This window comes from Trichoderma evansii (genome assembly GCF_050947405.1).
Source record: "Trichoderma evansii strain SZMC 28006 chromosome Unknown GGI43scaffold_13, whole genome shotgun sequence".
Taxonomy (NCBI): Eukaryota; Fungi; Ascomycota; class Sordariomycetes; order Hypocreales; family Hypocreaceae; genus Trichoderma; species Trichoderma evansii.
In genome coordinates this window covers 775,356-794,838 of record NW_028145193.1, presented here as the reverse complement: position 1 = coordinate 794,838, position 19,483 = coordinate 775,356, and the positions used below count along the sequence as shown (strand labels likewise).

Here is a 19,483-nt window from a genome sequence, read left to right as displayed (position 1 = left end):
ATTGGCTACTCCTTAAAAACATGCCATCCGGCATCTTTTCATTAGACGACGTTACCCATAATTAATGCAATCGGCATCTCTGGCTCCATAAGCACCTGCATTACTACCCAAAGTCGAGTGACGTGGTCTCAGCAGCGGTGGAAATGATAGGACATCACACGCTGGACTAATGTGAAGCTATGCGACATTTTGCGCTATTTGCACATATAGTCGCAGAAGCTAGCTTATGCTGACATTCATGCATTTCCCCTGTAGTGTTTGATCATGGGCTAGACAATCCCAAACAGCGGCTTCAAGCTCACCTGTATTCCAGCACTTCTACTACCGCCTAATATTAAACATTAATTTTATTTATTGTCAACTGCCTTGATATCTCAGCCCACACTTGACTACAGAGGTCCTCAGAAAATGGCATCCTATCATCGTGTCCTTCGGACCTTTGATCGAAGTATAGGTGATAAGAGCATTGAATGCGATTAGTAGGTAATAACATATCTCATTGATTGAAGACTATCGTCCTTAAAATTCAGCATATAGCGACATCCACCCATGGGATATTCTCATTAATAATGAACGGTGGCCCGGCAAGATACGGCTCGTTGGCTACATTGATGTCTTCTTCTTGATATGCTATTCGGGCGAATCCCGGTTTGAGCATGGTATCATCATTTATAGTAAGCACATTTTTTACTCGCTGGTCTCTTGCTTGGAGAATATATTTTCTAAAGGTGACGAAATTTCCAGAGGATGACGAGGCCATTCGGCAGCTGTTGAGAATGGCAGGGTTGAAAGCTGACGACGAGTCTATTAAGCTTGAATGTATTAATAACGAAAAGGATGAAGGCAAGCTAGAACTCACGCTCTTTTGAGGGGACTGTTTGCTAATCTGTTTATGACCGGAATTGAACTACAGCCTTGCGAAAATATTACTCATTAAACACTGAAGAAGATGGAAATAGGCATACTATTGTCAGCTTAGGCCACCCCATTGGTTTGGCGATAAAATATCGAAAGTCACAGCTTAAAAAGTATACCATTAGCCTGCACAAGGGACACGCTCCAGCAATGCAGAGTAAGTCAAATTTCTCAAGCGGAGCAGCCAGCCTAAGGGAGATGGTCTGGTAATTTGTTAACAAGGATATGAGAGAATAGAAGAAATACAGCGCGGCGTCATGCAACATGGTATAACAAGGTTGATTAGCGACGCTCTTAAACTTGGTGTAGTCTCGACAGCTGGACTTATTAGCAAGATTAAAGGGACCATTGTTAGCGGCTCAAGCCTGGAAACAACGACAACGAAATCCATCAACGCACTTACTGCTACGAAGACACACAACGTTGCTTTATCGGGAGACCAAACTTAAAACATCAATAGGGCGAGGTGTTGTACCAGAGTGTCGAGGGGAATGTCGAGGGTATTGCAATAGAAGATTGATGAGCTGGGAGATGCTGGGGCCAATTAGTGGATATCTACCAATATGGATGCCATATGATAGTGATTATAACGATTCAATTCGTCGTTCACACAAATCTTGACAAAGTCAAGTATCTGAAAAGTGCAACAAATTCTCCTGTAACCATATAATAATTTAAAGGAGATTAGCTTTTTGTACATAGAGATATATCGCGCATATCACGGTGTGTCGGCCAGAGGACGACACTAAGTCGCATACCGACACTTTGATATGTGGCGCCGTGGAGTTGGATGACACAACTCCTCTCTGGCTCAGCCACTCTTTTTATGCTTAGATGCCACAAAGTAATTAGCATTTAACCATATTCTGCAGCAGCCAATTTAGCTCCTGGTCCAGACCATCGTGAGCCGTTTGGTGTGATTCGAATCCACATGACTGTGGCTCCAATGGCTACCAAAGGCTACCAGCAGGTTGAGGCTGAAATGGCGGCGCTACCCAGCACTAAAAATGAGATTTCCCAGCGGTTAATAGCCAACAACTCTAAATTATGGTATTTAATTAGAGTCAACTAAACACTTTATCCATACTTTATATGCTTAATTAATGAGTAATTATATATCCCTTCGAGCTGGGATCGTCCATGGTTTGGGTATCAATTGCACGGCACTTCAACAAGGCGGGGTTTGCATGAGCTGAGCGGGGTAGAAGGCATATTCACACCTTACACAGCCGCCTCCTTTTACGTGCATGTATGTGTGGACTCTGTTCTGGAAGATATAAATATCATGTATATTCGTACCGTTGTCTGATTCGATATCTTTTTGTCTCACATAACAATCACAAGCGAACCTTTTACGTCTTTTGTTGCTTCTCTATTATCATAAACACAATGTCTTTCCAAGCTTCAGCAAGAGGTTTCTGGTTGGAGAATGGCCACATTCTCGTCGCGGAGGTCTGCAGGGAAGACGGAGAATGGGATGAATCCAGAATTAACCTGAACGAATTTATCGGCAATGAAGATGGGTGGTTCATGTGGGATGGCGTCAGTACGTATTGTCTTTCCCCGCCCTCTTCTGTTGTCTAATTATCATACCACTTTGGATATGTTTTACAGCAACATCTTGTCTTATACTATACGATACTATCCAATGAAAGATTTAGATATAAGCAATTGCTAATTAAGACAATTTCCCAGACTTTTCTGAATCTGCCAACGAGATCCGTCTAGACGGCACTACCCTGACTGCTGAGCTGCCCATGCGTGACGGAGGATACCGGGAACGACAAGGCATTAACTTGGCCGATCGTATTGCTAACGAAAACGGTCGTCTAGTTGTAAGTCTCTTTGTCACAAGTGTTCCCACCCTCTAAGACAGAAATTGACTAACACTTTGTGCTCAGTTCAACTAATTTCAATGATCAAGTAAGGGCCTGGGGTTTGCTCAAGACCTTTCAGACTGTTTACCCAATGACGGTAGATAAGATACCACAGTTTCAAATAAATGAAAGCTATACGCTTAAAATTGAAGCAACTTGAAGCGTTTTCACACACATACAAACGTTTAATTTTCTCGAATGTCGGCTTCAACATTGGTGCAGTATGTGTTACCTTGAATTGTAATTCCTTTGTCCACTGGCTGTATCGTGCTATCTAGTGCTTTGTGACCCAGGTTATTATATGTTTAAAGTTGCGCTGTAAATGTTTGATGGAATTTCCGGCTTTGGTTGTGATGCCACGTGATAAATCCTTATGCATGTATCTGCATCTTCTGACATCTTATATGAAAGAGAGATGAAAGAAAGAATGGATGGAAAGAAAATAGAGCTAAGATAGCAGCAAAGCCAGCCGATGAGCCGATCTAGTATTTACGGGAGATCGGCATGATTCACTGCAGACCGAAATAAGATTACTATAGCTACAAAAATCGGAACCATCCATAACCCTACATTCGGATAAGACTGTGTCGAGATATGTCTCAGATAATCAATGCCGCTGCGGAAGGATGGTGACAACCTTCGTGGAGACCACTCCCATGTGCGATATTCTGAGAAGATGTTATAGGGGCAAAGAGAGAGAAATCCAGCCATCCAGTCTTACTGAAGTAGAATAAGGGGCAACAGAGGCACTAGTTAATCCTCGTTTGAGACACAGAGGTCTCGGGAGAATAGTGGGTACACAATCTCGATCAAAGGAAGCAAGATTACTACTTCTTGCTTCAACTCTGCATGAAGAGTTACATCCTAAAGTGCAAGCTTCGATATAAAATCAACTCTTTTCAGCTTTATTCAACATTTTAGTTCTATGGTTCTACTGCTGGTTACACTATTGTTAGTATACAGCACATTTTGGCATTTTACCCTTCCATTACTGTTCGAGAGGTATTTGTCTTAAAAGTTCCATATATTTACATTATCACGACCATGAAGTATATCTGTGCTCGAGACGGTCTCACCTATTGAGCGGTGAAGATATATAGTGCAAAAATATGCGATACACAGTGTTCTTGCCAGCAAAAGAACATTTTGAATGCTATACACGGAAAAATGCATTTAAGAACGGCTATGGAACCCACGAGAGCAGATCTCTGTTCTAGACACTGCTAATCACTCATAAGCTACAATTCTAATAATTTCGTTTTAAATTAACCACCATTCGCTAATATTCAACATGTAGTCGTTTTACCCATTATTCTACTTGCATTGAGCGCTTCAGAAGCTGCTACAGCATCCACACACCAGAGTCTTGCTAATGAGGACGTCGGCATTAGAATTCTATGTGTTGGCAGCAACTCCATGCCCACCATCGACAATAAGGGAGCCACGCTTTGCTGTGGCCTAGGCCAGAAAGACATAAACGGAAAATGCGTCGATAATTCAACCACTCTATGCCCTAACGGGGTAACCACCTACACGGGCAGGACCCCGCAGTGCACGATCGATGTTAGCGTATTTGTTGACGAAAGCGATGGCGCTGTAAGTGACACAATATGTTGTGCAAACGGCGAAAAAGCATCGAATGGAATATGCTATACTGGTAATGCGAAGCTCATGCCATGCTACAAAGGTGGAACATGTGACTGGGGTAAGGGATACTACTGTGCCTGGGACGTAACTGGGGATTCAATTTGCTGCAACATTAATCAGTACTACGATGGTTTCGAGTGTATAAGCCAGAATAGTAGCCATTACTTATAGGCTTTGCTTTTTGTATATGGTTTGGTAGCAGTATTGTGCCAAAATGTTGCATGTAGGAACACGCTGTGTTAAAATCTCAATACATTTGCTCTAAAGCGATTCTTGCGCGACAATAGCCGTGATACTATCTTGTGATTATGTTGGATTCTTCCCTATGTATGACAACTCATGGTCTATCCAACATTCTTATAGGGAAGAGTGGGTTCGAAATCATTGTTCGGCGATTTAGTACAACTAGCAAGCCTGCCGAGGGAATTTAATTTAAAAGAAACAGAAATGAAAATGTCCGCCGATGATGTGACTGCTACATATAGAAAAAATTCGATAGGTAGGAGCCAAAATTTCAACATCTGAAAAGCTATTGATAGAGATGTGCTGATGCGAAAGTTTCAGATCAACAAAGACAAATTAAAGCTCCACAGTTAGGCGTGAGATAAGAGACCTAAAATGACATGCGACAGAACGAGTTGCCTGGTCCATAGGTGTTGAAGAGCAAATTGTACTTAGCGTTTCATGTCCTACGTAGCGCATATTGCTTCTTGTGCCCACGTGTATAGCCTAAAGCAATCCTGCTCGTATTACATGGCAAGGCTCTGGTGGTGTCACAAGAGCGGAGTTTCGGCTTCACAACTGAGTTCTGATTTTCTTGATCAGCCCAAAATTGGCTGGCCTTTTCCACTGATTCTAAAACTAGTTTTATCAGTGGCGTGGTAGGATGTTGCTGCCCCGCCTCTTAGGTTGAATATAAGTGCCGTGCTCTCTATATATATCCATGCTAGACGCAAGGGGCCATGCCTTGGGGGCCTTTGAGGCTTAGCCGAGTTGGCTGTTGGATCGCATTCCCTGTTCCCAAGGCTTCCTTCTCAGCCGCCCACGTAGCGCTAATGGGAGCCCATGCTGGGGTAGCACGAATCGGCTACGGAATTAGAAAAAAATATTTGAAGTCCAGCAACCCTGTATTTGGCGGTTTTCTTTTTCTTCAAACAGCTTTCTGTGTCACTTTTTCTATTGCTTCATTTGGCCTGCCTTAATAGGCGTATCAATATGGCTAAACCCAAGTACTCTACATATTCTTCTAACTTACAAAAGGCCGAAGTCGCCGTCACCGAGAAAGAAGTTGAAAAGCCTCGGATAGGCGCTTACACGTCTATCCTCCTTGCAGCAGCAATACCTAGCCTGCTTGTATTATCTGTGACTGGAGTTCTTATCGGCTTGACTTTGAAACACCGCGTAATTATTAACACCGGCTTACCAGAGCTAAAAGCTTCTCCCTCTGGCAACAAAGCTGCGTCGTCGGGCAGCTTCGATAGTCTGATCCAAACAGGGGGTTCAAATGCATACTATATCGACTTCAATCCGTCATCTCTCAGTACAATTGCTTCTACGACTGGGAAATTCATTCCATATCTTTCAAGCGCTGTAACCGGAATAGCAGCATTTTTCGCAGCGAACTCTATACACAAGATAACACAAACCGAGCAAGATGCTAAACTCCTTACACCGAAGCAGATGTCGATTCTACTAGGGCTGCTTCTTAGCGGTTGGCAGGGCATGTGGGATTCTATATGCTATAGAGCGAAGAGGGGTAACAGATTTAATGGCCCTCTTTTGGCCGTTGTTATCACCCTTACCTTCACTACACTCTTGGGGTACGTATCATACTCTACGTCAGATAAAAATAAAGATATATGGGTGTTCATTTACTAACCTTTCATCAGTTTTGTGATTCCCATCATTGATACTTGGTTTGGCATTGTTGTTGCACCAGATGAGCAAACGCAATTACATGTCATCAGTCCTGTCACACACGAATATGGTCGAGGGCTAAGCAGCCAATGCATAATTGATACAGGCCGTAATCCTGATACTCCATGTATCATTGGCATTAGCGGGTTGGAAAGCTCTCTGGAAGGCAGTAGCGAGGGTTTCAAAATCGCAAACAACGTCTCTACTACCAACGTTGTAAACCAATTCTCAGTAAGCCCATCGCAGATGATCTTGTATCTCGCAGATGCAGCAGCATCATCAGATCTCGACTATAAAGCCAGCACTTTCGCAGCGTCCGCTCAGTGCCAATCGATAACATACCAGTGCACACATGACAAAGACGGCAGCGAAAGCTTAACGTCTGCTACAGACTCAGCATACAACTGTACGAACGCGCTTGCAGGCAATTTCAACTCACCTGACAACAATCCGGACGATGCAGATCTATTTTATAACCCGTCAGGCGCAAGATTATTCACCGATTCGAGCTTGACCAAGACTACACGCTTCAGTTTCCAGAACCCAGTATATTTTGCTGCCTGGGCTACAAGAGTACAGATTGACTCCACTGCTTTGTATAACGACACTGGGATTACTGCTACTGCTAATATTCCAGACGTATACAACTGGATTCTCAACTGCTCCGCTACATTTTATGAAGCCGACTATGCTTGGGTCAATGGCTCTGTAATTAGTCTCAACACTACGCTTGTGAATAGTACCATGGGCGGTATTCTATCCGCTCCTTTATCCGATGGGCATGCAAATGACCTGATGCAAGTCGCAACCAACCTAGCAAGCGTTAGCAACAGCTCTGCCGAGATTTCAACTATAACCGCAAATTATATCGCCCACATCGCATTATCGCTATCGATTGACGCCACAAGTAACCGGGCAAATCTCCTTGAACAATCTCGCTCAACCATATTACTCACACGGGTCCCGACCATTCCCTTTTATCTTTTGATCGCTTTTAAATTCGTCTACGTCTTGGGCGTTGTACTATTTGCGATCGCCGCCATTATTTTGACACATCCCGGCGAGTCAGCGGGTATTAAATCAAAACTCACAATTGATGGATTAATGACAACGATATTTAGAGAAGATAAAGTTAAAAGCTCGCCTACAGTGGGTTCAGAGCACCCAACGGAATCAGAAGAGCCAGAACAGCCAGATGAGCCAGAGGATGGCTCAGAGATGATTGGGAAAGGAGTTATGAAGGTCTCTATTGTAAGGGACAATGAAGACTGGTCCTATGCTGCAGTAGTACAGAATAAGAATGAAAAGGTGGTGAAGATTGTATAGAAAATTGGAAATATGGGCGAAACTTTTTGAAATGGTGGAAATACATTTACAACTAGTTGGAAAGTTTAAACAGAAAAAAGCATGCGTAGATACCACTGATAATGAATGAATGAATATTGTATTGTATTAATAACGATATAGAATAGACCCAGATCAGATAAATAATCGCATAATACTCTCAACCACTTCTATAACTAATTTGACAAGTGGATTCGAATTGATAAATAGAGACGGATGTGCGGCCATTTGTTAGGATGAAACACGAATGTAATAAAATTGCCCAAAATCTGGCTTCCAGGAGCATGTCTTGATAGTAAAGCAGTTTTCGAGGAGTCGATCCCTTCAATCTGTTTCACATTGCTCCAGCTGTTATTAACCACCCTTATTTCTTTCCAATGACATCCAACAGTGGCTTCGGGGCATCCTGAGCAAACAAGAGAGTGCCACTGCCGTTGCTCCTCTCAATCAAGTCTTTTCCGCGCTCAAACATGTCTTTTTCATATGCTTCCACTGCCGCATCTAGCTTTTCCAAGCCGTGCTTCACGATCTCTCTAGCCAGTACCAGAGAGTCAAACATCGAGCAGTTGACTCCCTCTCCCACAAATGGGGTAGACAGATGAGCAGCGTCTCCTACGAGAGCAACGCCTGGAACATGGTCCCAGGATAGAGCGTCACTTGGGAGGTGATAAAGAGGAAAAGACTTGAAAGCGCCTTGCGTGTTTGCAATAACGTCTTTGAGCTCAGAGCCCCAAGTTCCGAAGAAGTCGGCATTGGTTATGAATTGACTGCGAGCAGCATCTCCATCTCCTTTGGAGAGGTCCACGGCGCCGCTTTTAACGAAATCTTCTGGGACCACCAAGCCGATGTAGATACGATAAGATCCATCTCCCTGCTCTACAGCCGAAATTTGTTTGCTGTCTCCCATAGCAATGAGATTGCCGACACCGACTTTTTCGTTGATAGTGGGATAATACGGATTCGAGGTGGAAATATTTCCTTCAATATAATGCTTTCCAGAATATTGTGGCTTCGCAGAGGTGAGCTATTTCACTGTTAGCATTCAAGGTATATCTAATCCAGTAGTTCTTTTCACTTACCAAGTGTCTTGCTTTGCTCCACGCACCATCTGCACCAACAACCAGTTTGAAGCCGCTGGCAGAAGTACCGTTGACAAAATTGATTGCTATTTCCCCATTACCAAGTTTTTCGACAGATTTAACAGGATGACCCCATCGAATTTTGCTTGGAGGAATGGAATCAGCAAGAATTTTGCGCAGCGAAGCGCGGTCAATTTCTGGAGCATCTTGTTCTTCTCCAAATACGAGGTGCGTGGTACCGTTCTTATCTTGGATGGTTGTCTTCGACGCTTCCCAGCGCGCATACTTTTTGAATTCCTCAAACAGACCTGCTTCTTTCAAAACCTGTTGGCCGGTTGTTCCGTGGATATCGAGCGAGCCTCCTTGGCCCTCTATAGACGAGGAGGCATCACGCTCATAAACAATATAATCTATTTTGTTGACCTCCAGCAGCCGAGCGAGGGCAAGGCCGCTTGGGCCACCTCCAAGAATTGCAATTGTCGGGGCTGACATGATGATAATAGTTTAGACTGTGTGTGTTGAGATTGAGTTTTCGTATAAAGAATGAAGTATATAAAAAAAAATTGCCAACAGAAAGGATTCTATAGTAGATATATACTTTTCTTTGTGACCCGCAGCTTGGATTCCGGAAATCTTGTTCCAGATTCGGCCAATGAGACAAGCATCGTCGGATGTTGTCCAGATAGACCCACGCTGGCACTCCGTATAGCCTGGGCTCCAACTTCAAATATCTTTCAGAGATTTATGTGCCGAAATCAATAGTCTTAAAAATGGAGATCGGAGATCTGAATACTGCATGCCAGTAGGGTCTATACTAGCTCAAGCTACTTAGACAACGCTCTTTACTGCTATCAATGTTGGAAGCAACAGCTTAAAAGATATCTCTGATGCTAGATCCAAAAGCTAGCGGTGAAAATAAAACACCCAATCTTTTCTATTATTTGTAGCAAGCGACATTTCGCCAGTGCCGGTACATATTGTTAAGCATTTGGCAGTTGCTGTTAACCTGTATTCTGCATGGATCCATGTAGCTTCCTATCGCTACCAGCATCCTTCACCCAGAGCTTAGATCTTGTTAATAGTGATTAGTAACGCTATTTAGTATAGTTCAAAACCTATTATTTGCACATGATAAGTATTTGGCGGTGTGAATCCATGCATCTTAAGCGAAGTCGGCTGTTTCGACATCGCCTCATTCGTAACGAGTCCACGCCACCCCAAACGCTGATTGGACGAGCCCGGACTTATGTAAGGGGGCAGCAAATAAAGTCCGGGTGTAGCCAATGAAAGTCCTCAGAGTCGGACTTCGCTACCGGTACATTGTTGGGTTATCTCTCCATTGCCTTGGGATACCCGGGGGAACAAACAAGCTTCGTCGTCTAACTTCCTATGTCACCATGAGCCAGAATATGCCGGTTTCCAAAAACGCAGGACTAGCACGATTTGCGGTATGTCGCATTTTCCCACGATGGTTGCTATGGTCCCTTGCAGCTGATGCCGTCCATCTATAGTGCACCCATTGTCGGCAGAAGAAGATCAAGTTAGTTTACTAGGCTACATGTTCTGCCAATGTTGCTAATCAAAGTAGATGTTCAAGAGAGTTTCCTAAATGTGCAGCATGCCGTCCTTGGCCCGGCGAATGTATTTATCACAGGCTAAATCCAATCGCACAACCTGATAAGCTTTGCTCTACGTATGTCCCTGAAATGTTTTAGAGCGGCCCAGAGTCTAACTGCGCGCGATAGAAATGAGCCAGCCAAGTTAGTAGCAAATACATCGCTCCAATACTCCAGGGGCGTCGACCAGCGTCTATCTCGTGTCGAGAAGGCCTTGGAAACTCTCTCCGAAACAATCAATACCTCTCTCAATTCCGTTAATAAGAATGCGGATTCAAAAGCCCCTTCAACCACAACAAAATCAGATAATGGCGCAGCGTCATCGTCATACCAGCCATCACCCGAATCATTGAATACTCCCGAACTTACTTTGGATGATTCACATTCATTCGCCTACTTAGGCGAAGCATGTAGGCATTTGGAGCTGATCAAGAGTAAATCATTACATGAACAACTCGCTGAGCACCAAGCGGCCTCCACTGCGCTGCAAGATCTTTCTAAATCCCTGACTACAATTAACCTTCAACCGCCTTATAATGATGCAGCGTCCTTTGAGTTTATTAATGGTTATTACATACCTTCAAAGCCCATTGGTTATAGATTAATAAGTTGCATGTCTGCCTATTTTGCCATCAGTTATCAGATGACAAAGCTAACGATATCAGACTTCTTACAAAATGTGCAGCTTGCTGAAGTCCTATTTATCACACCGCCCGAAGAGATTCTCTTGAGTGCCATATTCAATCCAGCTACAGTATCCCAGCGTGCTTGGATTGTTTACATCAACTTTATTCTGCTAAGTCTTCTACAGCATGATGTCTCGCAAGCAGATATAGTTGAAAATCTCAAGAAGAACACAAATCTAGCACTAAATGATTTTAGGATATTCCTAGAGCCCAGTGAGACAAATATCCAGGCACTCATGCTGCTTGGATGCCATGGCGAGCAATATGCTTCACCCAATTTGTCATGGATGCTCGTGGGCCATGCTTGCCGCCAAGCTCAAGCTGTCGGGCTGCATAGCTTGAAAGGAGATAGCTATGAAGAGCGGCAACGTCGATTAGCACTATTCTGGTCGCTATTTTCAGTGGACAAATCTTGTTCATTGGCATTTGGCCGACCCACGTTACTTCCAACCGCCATCTATGAAAACGTGCCGCTGCCCGATTTTCAGTATCTGTTAAAGTATCACCCACATCGAAAAGAGCCCATACAAATAGAGAACGGACCTACTGCCTCGACGTTTGGTGCTCATTTCTTTATTCAAGGAATGCAATTAGCAAAATTGACCGGAGCTGTGCTGGACTTTCTAGCAAGCCCTGGCAATATGGCCAGCTATCGAGCCATGATCTCCCAGCTGCAATCGTGGGATTCAGTAACCAACGAGGTGAATCTCTTTCTCATTTTTTGATTGATAGCTTCAATACTAAATTACAGACAGCTCCTGTTGAAAGCCATCGATACCGAATCAGCCAGCTCATCAGCTCATCAACTTCAAGAAATGATGATTGGTGTTCGCGCCATGAGATTCCAATATCTACACATCTTAATACTGCTACTACGCAAAGATAAAAATGATAAAGAACTCCGGATTCAGGCTGCCCGAGATGCCATTACGCTGCTTCCTGGTTTGGTATCAAACTCAACCCATGTGTATAATGGGCTAGTATGGTATGTTCTATCAAATCAATCTCCAAATTACCAGTTCTAACAATTTCTTAGGCAGCTATTATACTATCCATTCACACCATTTTTTACGATTTTCGGACACATCATAACCCACCCATCATTGCCAACTGCAAATCAAGACCTTGAACTGCTGAACCAAACCGCCACTTATTTCAACAGTATGAAACAGCTCGGGTCTCTCTCCGAAGCTTCGTCTAAATTGGAAAGAACGGCTCTCGTTTTCTATAATTTAGCTCGCTTTATCACGTCGAAGGAACATGCAGATTCAGATGTTCAGGGTATGGATTCAGGTGTGGCAACGGCGAGCTCAGAAGACACTCCTGTCCAAGAGATGGATATCCTGTCAAAGGAGGTTGATTTAGAGTCATATACTGACGCCTTTATGACCTATATAAGTGACCAAGATAATGCTGCACAGACAGGATTTGACAATATTGATATCGAAAACATATTGGGGTGTTTAGAATCTACCGACACTCCACTTCGTTCACGTAAACGATCATTTGAAAGCACGCTAGATTGGTTCTCTTGGGATTCTCATTACTATAAAGACTAATATAATATAACATCTGAGATATTAATGCCCCTGACATGTGTTATCTTTCTGTTACGCGAATGTACACATAAGGTTTAGGAAAAAGTTATAATTGTTCTATAAACCGTATGATCCACGCCAAGATCTAAGAGATTCGAATCCACGTTTCACCTCTAGCAATACCTCTAATAATACAAAGACACCACAACGCCTCTCTATCCTCCCTTTATAAAGATAAAAACATCAAAGCTTCGCTAAAATCATGTAGAACAGAATTGAGGGCTTGACAGCATCTCAGTGTAGCCCACTCTCCCCTGTCTCAGCCATGTGCTTTTGGCAGTCCAGCATCATTTTGAGCTGTTCGCTCACTTCGTCAAGACGACCAATTACTTTATGGTTACCATCAACAAAGCCCAAAATAGAATAGGGAACACCGGTTTCTTGGCAAAATTCTTTGACCAGAGTCTGTACTCTGCGGAGGTTGTGGCGTGGCACTCGTGGGAATAAATGGTGAATAGCTTGAAATTGCAGCCCGCCGTGAATAAAGTCAAGCCAGGCAGGGCAGTCCACATCCATGGTGGTTCGTAGCTGGCGTTGGGCAAACGATTCGGACTCGCCTAGATCGGAGGTTGACATACCCCAGTGTGAAAGAGTAATCTGTACATGCAAAGGCATGGTGACAATATGCGACACTAGAACAAAGGCCACACGAATAGTCCATGTCGGCAATGAGCGCCAAACCAGGCAGTACCCAAAGAAAAACCAGTAGCAGCTGCAGAATGCAATTTCCGTCGGTCGAATCCACCATGCTTTTGTCGATCCCAGCGAAGATGACTTGCCAGATAAAAGGTGTAGCCACGAGAGAAAGTAGAGGTTGAAGCGGGCGAGGGCCATGATGGGATAGTATATGTATTTTTGGTACGGAACAATGAGATCTGCAGCTGCGTCCCAGACGAAGACAAAGCCGTCGTAGTAGGTGGAGCGAAGTGATCGGAAAAAGGAAGGGCAGGTGGCGAAAAGAGGAACATTTTGAATGTCTGGATCGTGTTCCTAAATTACGCGATTAATTTATGACTGGATTATGCGGTAGAAGAAGTGAGCACTCGGCAACTTACTGGTTGATTGGTGATGAGATGATGGACATTGTGACTGCTCTTCCACCACCCAATGGACAGGCCACAGCAAAAGTCGGCGATGAACATGCCGATGAGTGTGTCGGCGGCGAAGGTCTGAGTGATGGCTAGATGGCCAGCATCATGAGCAGTAAACATGATTTGATGCTAGAATTCGGTGAATTGTCATGTTAGCATACTCTCTTTGGCAGAAGATACACGGCAAAGCTAACCCAAAATAGCCCCAGCATAACAGCTGAAGTCATATACCACTCATAGCGCAAGGCAATGAGAAAGCCAATAAAGAGACTGGTATATCGAATCATTTCTTTGCCATATTCGATGTATCGACAGCTGTAAAGGCCTTCATCGCGTATCTGCTGGTGTAAAGCTCGGTACCTGTTGACGATACCTTGTTGCACAATGGGATCTACAGACGGGTAGTCGCGCAGGCCCTCCTCGACCCCTTGCTGCACGGCCCAATCCGTGTATTGGACAGGACATTTAGTCGGCGGAGTAGCAGCACTAGTTGTAGATGAGGCAGATGAGGCTATGCGTCTGCGAAGATTAAGACCTTTTTCCAAGCTAAGGCGAGAGATGCCGGCATTTGGTACGTCAAGGCCGTGCAAGCTAGGGGTGCCACATGGAGACAGAGACGCGGGTGTATATGAAGAGCTTAAGCGGTCGCTTAGAAGATCGTCGGACGAATCATTGTCAGCATCATCTGAAAGGCTTTCCGGCTCTGAGATCCAGATTGTCGAGTCCGGAACCTCCGGCTCATTGTGGAGGCTGTATGATCGAAAGACGCCGCCCCTGACTGGAGGTGTCTTATTTAGCCATGGCCCCATAGGTTTCCGACCAATCCGGTAGGCCTTCATCGTTCGCAGCGTGGCAGCTGAATGATAGCTAGAACATGTGAAGAGATCATGTCAGCAATTTGGATGTTAATCAGCTGCATTATGGACTAAACGAGTGGGTGGCCTTGGGGATCTCGATCAAACTTGGTAACCCCCCCGCGTGCCGTTCCGCGTATTGATGCACTACTCGCTTGGCACAGCATAACGCCCTTTAAGCTTAAACTGGTAGTTTCTGTGCCCAGTGCTATTTTGGTTTTACATATTGAAACAAGGGCGCAACATCAAAGCCACGGCAGCTGACTTTTAGATACAGGTAGAGTGAATGTATGGGAAAATGAAGAAAAAAATATTTGGAAAAAATTGAGGGATATTTACGCTGTGATTTCATCGGTCGCGTCTCGGCCCACCATGTGCTGAATAACCAGAGAGCCGCCGGGATGCTTGTCGAGCCAGCCGTTGAGTCGCAAGACATAGTCTTCGAAAATGACAATTGTGTCGCCGTCGGCAATCATGCCTTCGACAACACGCTGAGATAGGACCTGATCACGGTCCATGATCGAGAAGCGTGATGCCTGAAAAGAGGATATCGATCGTTATCTATTCGGAGGAGGTATATCGATAGTCGAGAAGCGGTTGGGTTCGAAAGGACACTTCTTTCGTTGCGAAGAACAGCTATCGTCAATGCTGGTAGAATCGAAGAACCGAGGAAATCGAATGCTTTAATTCGAAATTGGAAGCATTAGAAGTACAAGGATTGAGAAAGGAGGAGCGAATCTGTCTGAAATGTACAAAGCGCAGGCGCTCATTAGTACCTGCTCAGGTCAAGTCCTACCTCCTTTCTTTCTTAATCCTGGATCAGCTGTCCGTATGGGTCAGCTACCCATATGGGGAAAGAGAAAGCCACGATGAAAGGGACCTTTGCCCACGCAGTAGCGGTATACGGAAATCATGTTGGCCGTTTCACACGCTTGCCGCGCGTCGGTTAGGGCTATGGAGCATGGAGGTGCTTTGGCCATGAGGAAAGGAGACAGAGAGGATCTCGGCTCGTCACGCCAAAGGGATTCTCTAACGCTAGGTTTGATGTGCAAACGGAAGTGGACTATTGGCATGTCAATAGGAGGCCAATCTAACTCGTATGTTGCTATACTGATACTTGGAATCGTCCTTGCAAACGTGGTTCTCGTCTTTTTGTGGCTTATCACTATTACTGATACATCCAAGCTGAGATGAGCCTGACAGGTCTCTCGCTGCAAATGTGCCTGCATCTGTATAAGCGTCATGCAGGTACGCTTGGCAAACAAAGGGTTGTTCATGAGTCGAGACCCTCGACATTCCAGATACTGTGGAGATTTAATATGCACATCCTCCAACTAGTACCTGGCTACGACAGTATAATAGTTATTCTGGAAGCAAATCTATGCGCCACGCGCGGCGCCTGATCAAGCGCCCGCCAATGAATAGTCAATCTATTGAAATAGTGTCCATAGAAAATAGGCACTAGATATTAACTAGTGTTTGGCACAACTATTGTTTGAATTAACTCAACGAGGGTCATTGCGCATCAGAATTCTAGAAACCCAGATAAAGTAAGCGATTCGAATATCAGGAGGCCTCTTCATACTGGCCGACTCTAAGATACCCTGTTTTCCGTATTATATACGTAAATTCAATGTCGGAACGAGGAACGATGCCTCGTCATTAGAGGCTGAAGCAACCTAAATAGGGGCACGGAGTCCGAAATAACGCTGCGCTAGGATCGTCAAACAAGGGTCTGTTCGAATGGCAGCCACTCTTTTGATCCTTGGAGTGGCTGAGATAGGTACGACGCTTCGCTTTAGAAAAGGACCCTAGCGTATACGCCGTAAATAATGCGCCTCATTATTTACGCCGTATTATTTACACCGTATTTCTTAGCAGCTCATTGGTCAGAATCCACGTAAAAAAGTCGCCTGTCAAACGTGTTTTGAGGGATTTAATCTCCAAATTAGGAGCTTAGATCTGACTTGATCTGTTAGTGCGTGTAAAGCATAGACACTGTTAAGATCAAACCCTGTCGACTGTGTCAACTGTGTCAATTTAGTTGCTACTAGACGGAGATCAAAAAAGCAGTAGCACAGCCCAGTTCCACACTAAACACCGGGGCAATGGCGAAAAGAAGCAATTGATTGCTTTATACTGTGCCTGCGAGGTTTACAGTATCAACTCCCCATATGAACGAGTACAGGTTACGCATTCGAATGAATCCACTGCCTTTGCTCCATCAGTTTTCTGTGACAGAGCCCATGCGCCGTTGTATTAAAGAGGAGCCATGGGTGGGGGACCAGGTCCCTGCATGCACGCTGATCCAGACGTGTGGGAGTGGTTACGTGTATTCTGTTCAGGGGGAGCTCGGCTAATAGGATATCGTGAACCTGAGAACGACGCGTGAGCATTTGACGTCTCAGAGCCGATTGTCCGAGATCTTCACGGATCTAGAAATAGTAACTACCCACCCACGCTTGTCCTTCAACCATGACTGAGTCAGCACGTGCAAAGGCCTTTTGGCCTAAGCAGATGATACCGCCCACGCCCGAAAGCTTCAAAGAACTGGCGAGAGATGGCGGGGAACGACTGGCGGCTGTGTCTCTGGCACAGATTCCGGCTATTCCGGCCGGCGCCAAAATTCATGACAATGGCTGCGGATCCGGGGCTGCGACTACCATCATCATGGCCTCGGTGCCCCCAGAGGTAGCAGCCTCTATAAGCATCACGGGGACGGATATTTCGAGAGGCGCGGTGGACTCCTATCGCGCTCGGGCGGCGTCCTCATCATGGCCGGCCGAAGGGCTCGTCATGGACTCCGACTCGCTCTCATTCGAAGACGAGACTTTCACTCACAGCTTCGGCAACGCGCTGATCTTTGTGGGCCCGCGAAATAACGGCGTTGATGCGGTCAAGGAGATGTATCGCACGCTCAAGCCTGGGGGCAAGCTCCTCTTGAACTGCTTCGGTCATAACTGTGTGCTCGAACCTATCCGCGAGGCATCTCGAGCGACCCGCTTGGGTGGCATATTGCCGGAATGGAATTCATTCGAAGAGTGGACGGATCCTAATTTTATAGCCGGCATTGTGGAGGCCGGAGGGTTCGAAAAGGAGTCCATCAAGGTGGAACAATGCCACATGTTTGTGAATGTCGGGAACTATGAGCGAGCCACGACGTTGTTCTGGAGTATGAGGGGAATGCCAAGCGGGGGGTGGTGGGAGGACGATGAGGAGAAGTGGGATGAGGCAGTCGAGATTGTGAGACGCGAGTTGCGGCAGACGGAAGGGTTCATAATGCACGACGATGGTACTGCAGAACTCAAATATGCCATTAACGTTGTAACAGCGACTAAATAGGCGGCCCTTTGCAAGGCGAGAAAATTACGGCTTATGGATTGAGATGAGAGTTATTCAGCAAAAGTGTCATGACATAAGGGAATCATAAAATACAAGATTTACACGATGATTCAAGAGCCTCAGAAGATGAATACACGCATTTGGAATCTCATCACAACTGGAGCCAAAGGCAAGGCGTTTGGTCAGATATAATCATTTGTCTAATAAAATTAACTACCAGTTATTAAAACAGCCTAGGTATCATTAAATGCAGCCCTGCTAAAGTAACACGAATCCTCGCATCCTTATTTTCTTACGGCTGTACTGGCTGCTGCAGTGGCTGCTCCTGAGACTCCCTTTTCTCCTCCATCCGGAAAGGTGGCTCTTTCCGCCATCTGCGATCATCATAAAGAATCAAACCAACCCAGATAGTTGTCAAAATACCAAGAATCACATAGCTCCTGACATATGAACTCGTGTGAATTGTCACATTCTTTTGAGCCAGCTGAAAACCCAACCCTGTGTTGATCATGCCAGTTATGATGGCGCTCCGTCCTAGCCAGCGGTGCATATATGCAAATTTGCTCTTGCCACCCGTCCTCTTGAAGTATCTATGCTGCAAGATGCCTAGGAGCGGCTGAAATAGTATGATTGTGCAAACGACAATGAAACCGATGACGACGTGGGCGCGCACTGGATGGCTGAGATAGCCAACTCGGGATGCAATCTTGATGCCGAGACCAAAACCTCCAATCATCATGACAAATCCTATCAGCTGAATTGGAACGTGCATCGCCATGACTTTGTTTTGAAGATATGTGTTTCTGAGATATGGGATATGCAGGAGAGGGAGGTGGAGAGAGATTGCGCCGAGAGGGTAGAGCACAATGAAGACGATGGACATGATGCATGCGTGCGCATTTCGTTCTCGGTTCCAGATTTTGAAGCTTTCCGGGCCAGGATCATTTAATTGTCTGCTCTCAATCTTGTTGTCAACCTCTTGTGCAAGAGTTAAACTTGAAGCTGGGATTGTCAGCAGTTACGCCACTTAGCCTATGGCAATACCACATTGCTCTGATATCGCCTACCTAGTAGTGTCAAGAGAAGCACCGGTAATGTAACTCCGTAACGTCGCATCGTGATGACTTCTTTATGGATATAGTATTTTTTTTTAATTCTCTGAACAATTAAATGGCTAGATAATACTGAATACACATTGTGAAACCAAGAAGGCGGCTGTGCATTTAATACCATATTTCACAAGTTACGCAGCATGATATAATAGCCTGGTGAGCTTCTATAGCGGCGAGATGGCAAACATACTTCCGGGGGCATAACAGGCCGATAGACAGAAATAGCAACGTTCGGGAGGATTATTCGCCCGTAGCGGGAGATTAGCGTGTATAAATGACGCCTATAAGAAGATGAAGCTCTTTGCTTCATTCATCAGAGTCACACGCCACACCTTAGTCAGATAGGTACTCTACTAAGCACTGCTCTTCGTTCGCCTTGTTTCTTGGGATATGTCATCCTACAAC

The 19,483-nt window shown here is 45.0% G+C and overlaps 8 protein-coding genes across 8 annotated transcripts; 6 read left to right on the top strand and 2 right to left on the bottom strand.

The window, feature by feature from the left end:
* Window positions 1-44: 44 nt before the first annotated feature.
* Window positions 45-1,482, top strand: GGI43DRAFT_82679 (uncharacterized protein). Its single transcript, XM_083210371.1, has 5 exons — window positions 45-479; window positions 538-674; window positions 745-843; window positions 914-1,072; window positions 1,153-1,482. Exons 1-5 carry the CDS (start codon window positions 409-411, stop codon window positions 1,362-1,364), a joined length of 678 nt encoding a protein of 225 aa, XP_083059615.1. The 5' UTR covers window positions 45-408; the 3' UTR covers window positions 1,365-1,482.
* An 822-nt stretch (window positions 1,483-2,304) lies between these two features.
* GGI43DRAFT_384945 (CVNH domain-containing protein) lies at window positions 2,305-2,825 on the top strand (the record flags this gene model as incomplete). Its single annotated transcript, XM_083203587.1, has 3 exons — window positions 2,305-2,461; window positions 2,611-2,750; window positions 2,817-2,825. 3 exons carry the CDS (start codon window positions 2,305-2,307, stop codon window positions 2,823-2,825), a joined length of 306 nt encoding a protein of 101 aa, XP_083059614.1.
* An 858-nt stretch (window positions 2,826-3,683) lies between these two features.
* Window positions 3,684-5,332, top strand: GGI43DRAFT_408233 (uncharacterized protein). Its single transcript, XM_083206336.1, has one exon. It carries the CDS (start codon window positions 4,209-4,211, stop codon window positions 4,608-4,610), a length of 402 nt encoding a protein of 133 aa, XP_083059613.1. The 5' UTR covers window positions 3,684-4,208; the 3' UTR covers window positions 4,611-5,332.
* A 269-nt stretch (window positions 5,333-5,601) lies between these two features.
* Window positions 5,602-7,867, top strand: GGI43DRAFT_408232 (uncharacterized protein). Its single transcript, XM_083206335.1, has 2 exons — window positions 5,602-6,259; window positions 6,329-7,867. Exons 1-2 carry the CDS (start codon window positions 5,655-5,657, stop codon window positions 7,680-7,682), a joined length of 1,959 nt encoding a protein of 652 aa, XP_083059612.1. The 5' UTR covers window positions 5,602-5,654; the 3' UTR covers window positions 7,683-7,867.
* Window positions 7,868-8,064: 197 nt separating this feature from the next.
* Window positions 8,065-9,271, bottom strand: GGI43DRAFT_428347 (FAD-dependent oxidoreductase; the record flags this gene model as incomplete). Its single annotated transcript, XM_083208949.1, has 2 exons — window positions 8,065-8,724; window positions 8,780-9,271. 2 exons carry the CDS (start codon window positions 9,269-9,271, stop codon window positions 8,065-8,067), a joined length of 1,152 nt encoding a protein of 383 aa, XP_083059611.1.
* Window positions 9,272-10,176: 905 nt separating this feature from the next.
* Window positions 10,177-12,640, top strand: GGI43DRAFT_428346 (uncharacterized protein; the record flags this gene model as incomplete). Its single annotated transcript, XM_083208948.1, has 6 exons — window positions 10,177-10,227; window positions 10,333-10,472; window positions 10,525-10,961; window positions 11,061-11,782; window positions 11,837-12,066; window positions 12,118-12,640. 6 exons carry the CDS (start codon window positions 10,177-10,179, stop codon window positions 12,638-12,640), a joined length of 2,103 nt encoding a protein of 700 aa, XP_083059610.1.
* Window positions 12,641-12,708: 68 nt separating this feature from the next.
* On the bottom strand, window positions 12,709-14,720 carry GGI43DRAFT_82626 (fatty acid desaturase-domain-containing protein). The gene is made up of 3 exons (XM_083210368.1): window positions 13,965-14,720; window positions 13,735-13,899; window positions 12,709-13,669 (listed from the first exon to the last, which is right to left on the bottom strand). Exons 1-3 carry the CDS (start codon window positions 14,607-14,609, stop codon window positions 12,914-12,916), a joined length of 1,566 nt encoding a protein of 521 aa, XP_083059609.1. The 5' UTR covers window positions 14,610-14,720; the 3' UTR covers window positions 12,709-12,913.
* Window positions 14,721-16,566: 1,846 nt separating this feature from the next.
* GGI43DRAFT_82617 (class I SAM-dependent methyltransferase) lies at window positions 16,567-18,112 on the top strand. The gene has a single exon (XM_083210367.1). The coding sequence runs from the start codon at window positions 17,100-17,102 to the stop codon at window positions 17,964-17,966; it is 867 nt and encodes a 288-aa protein (XP_083059608.1). The 5' UTR covers window positions 16,567-17,099; the 3' UTR covers window positions 17,967-18,112.
* Window positions 18,113-19,483: the final 1,371 nt, after the last annotated feature.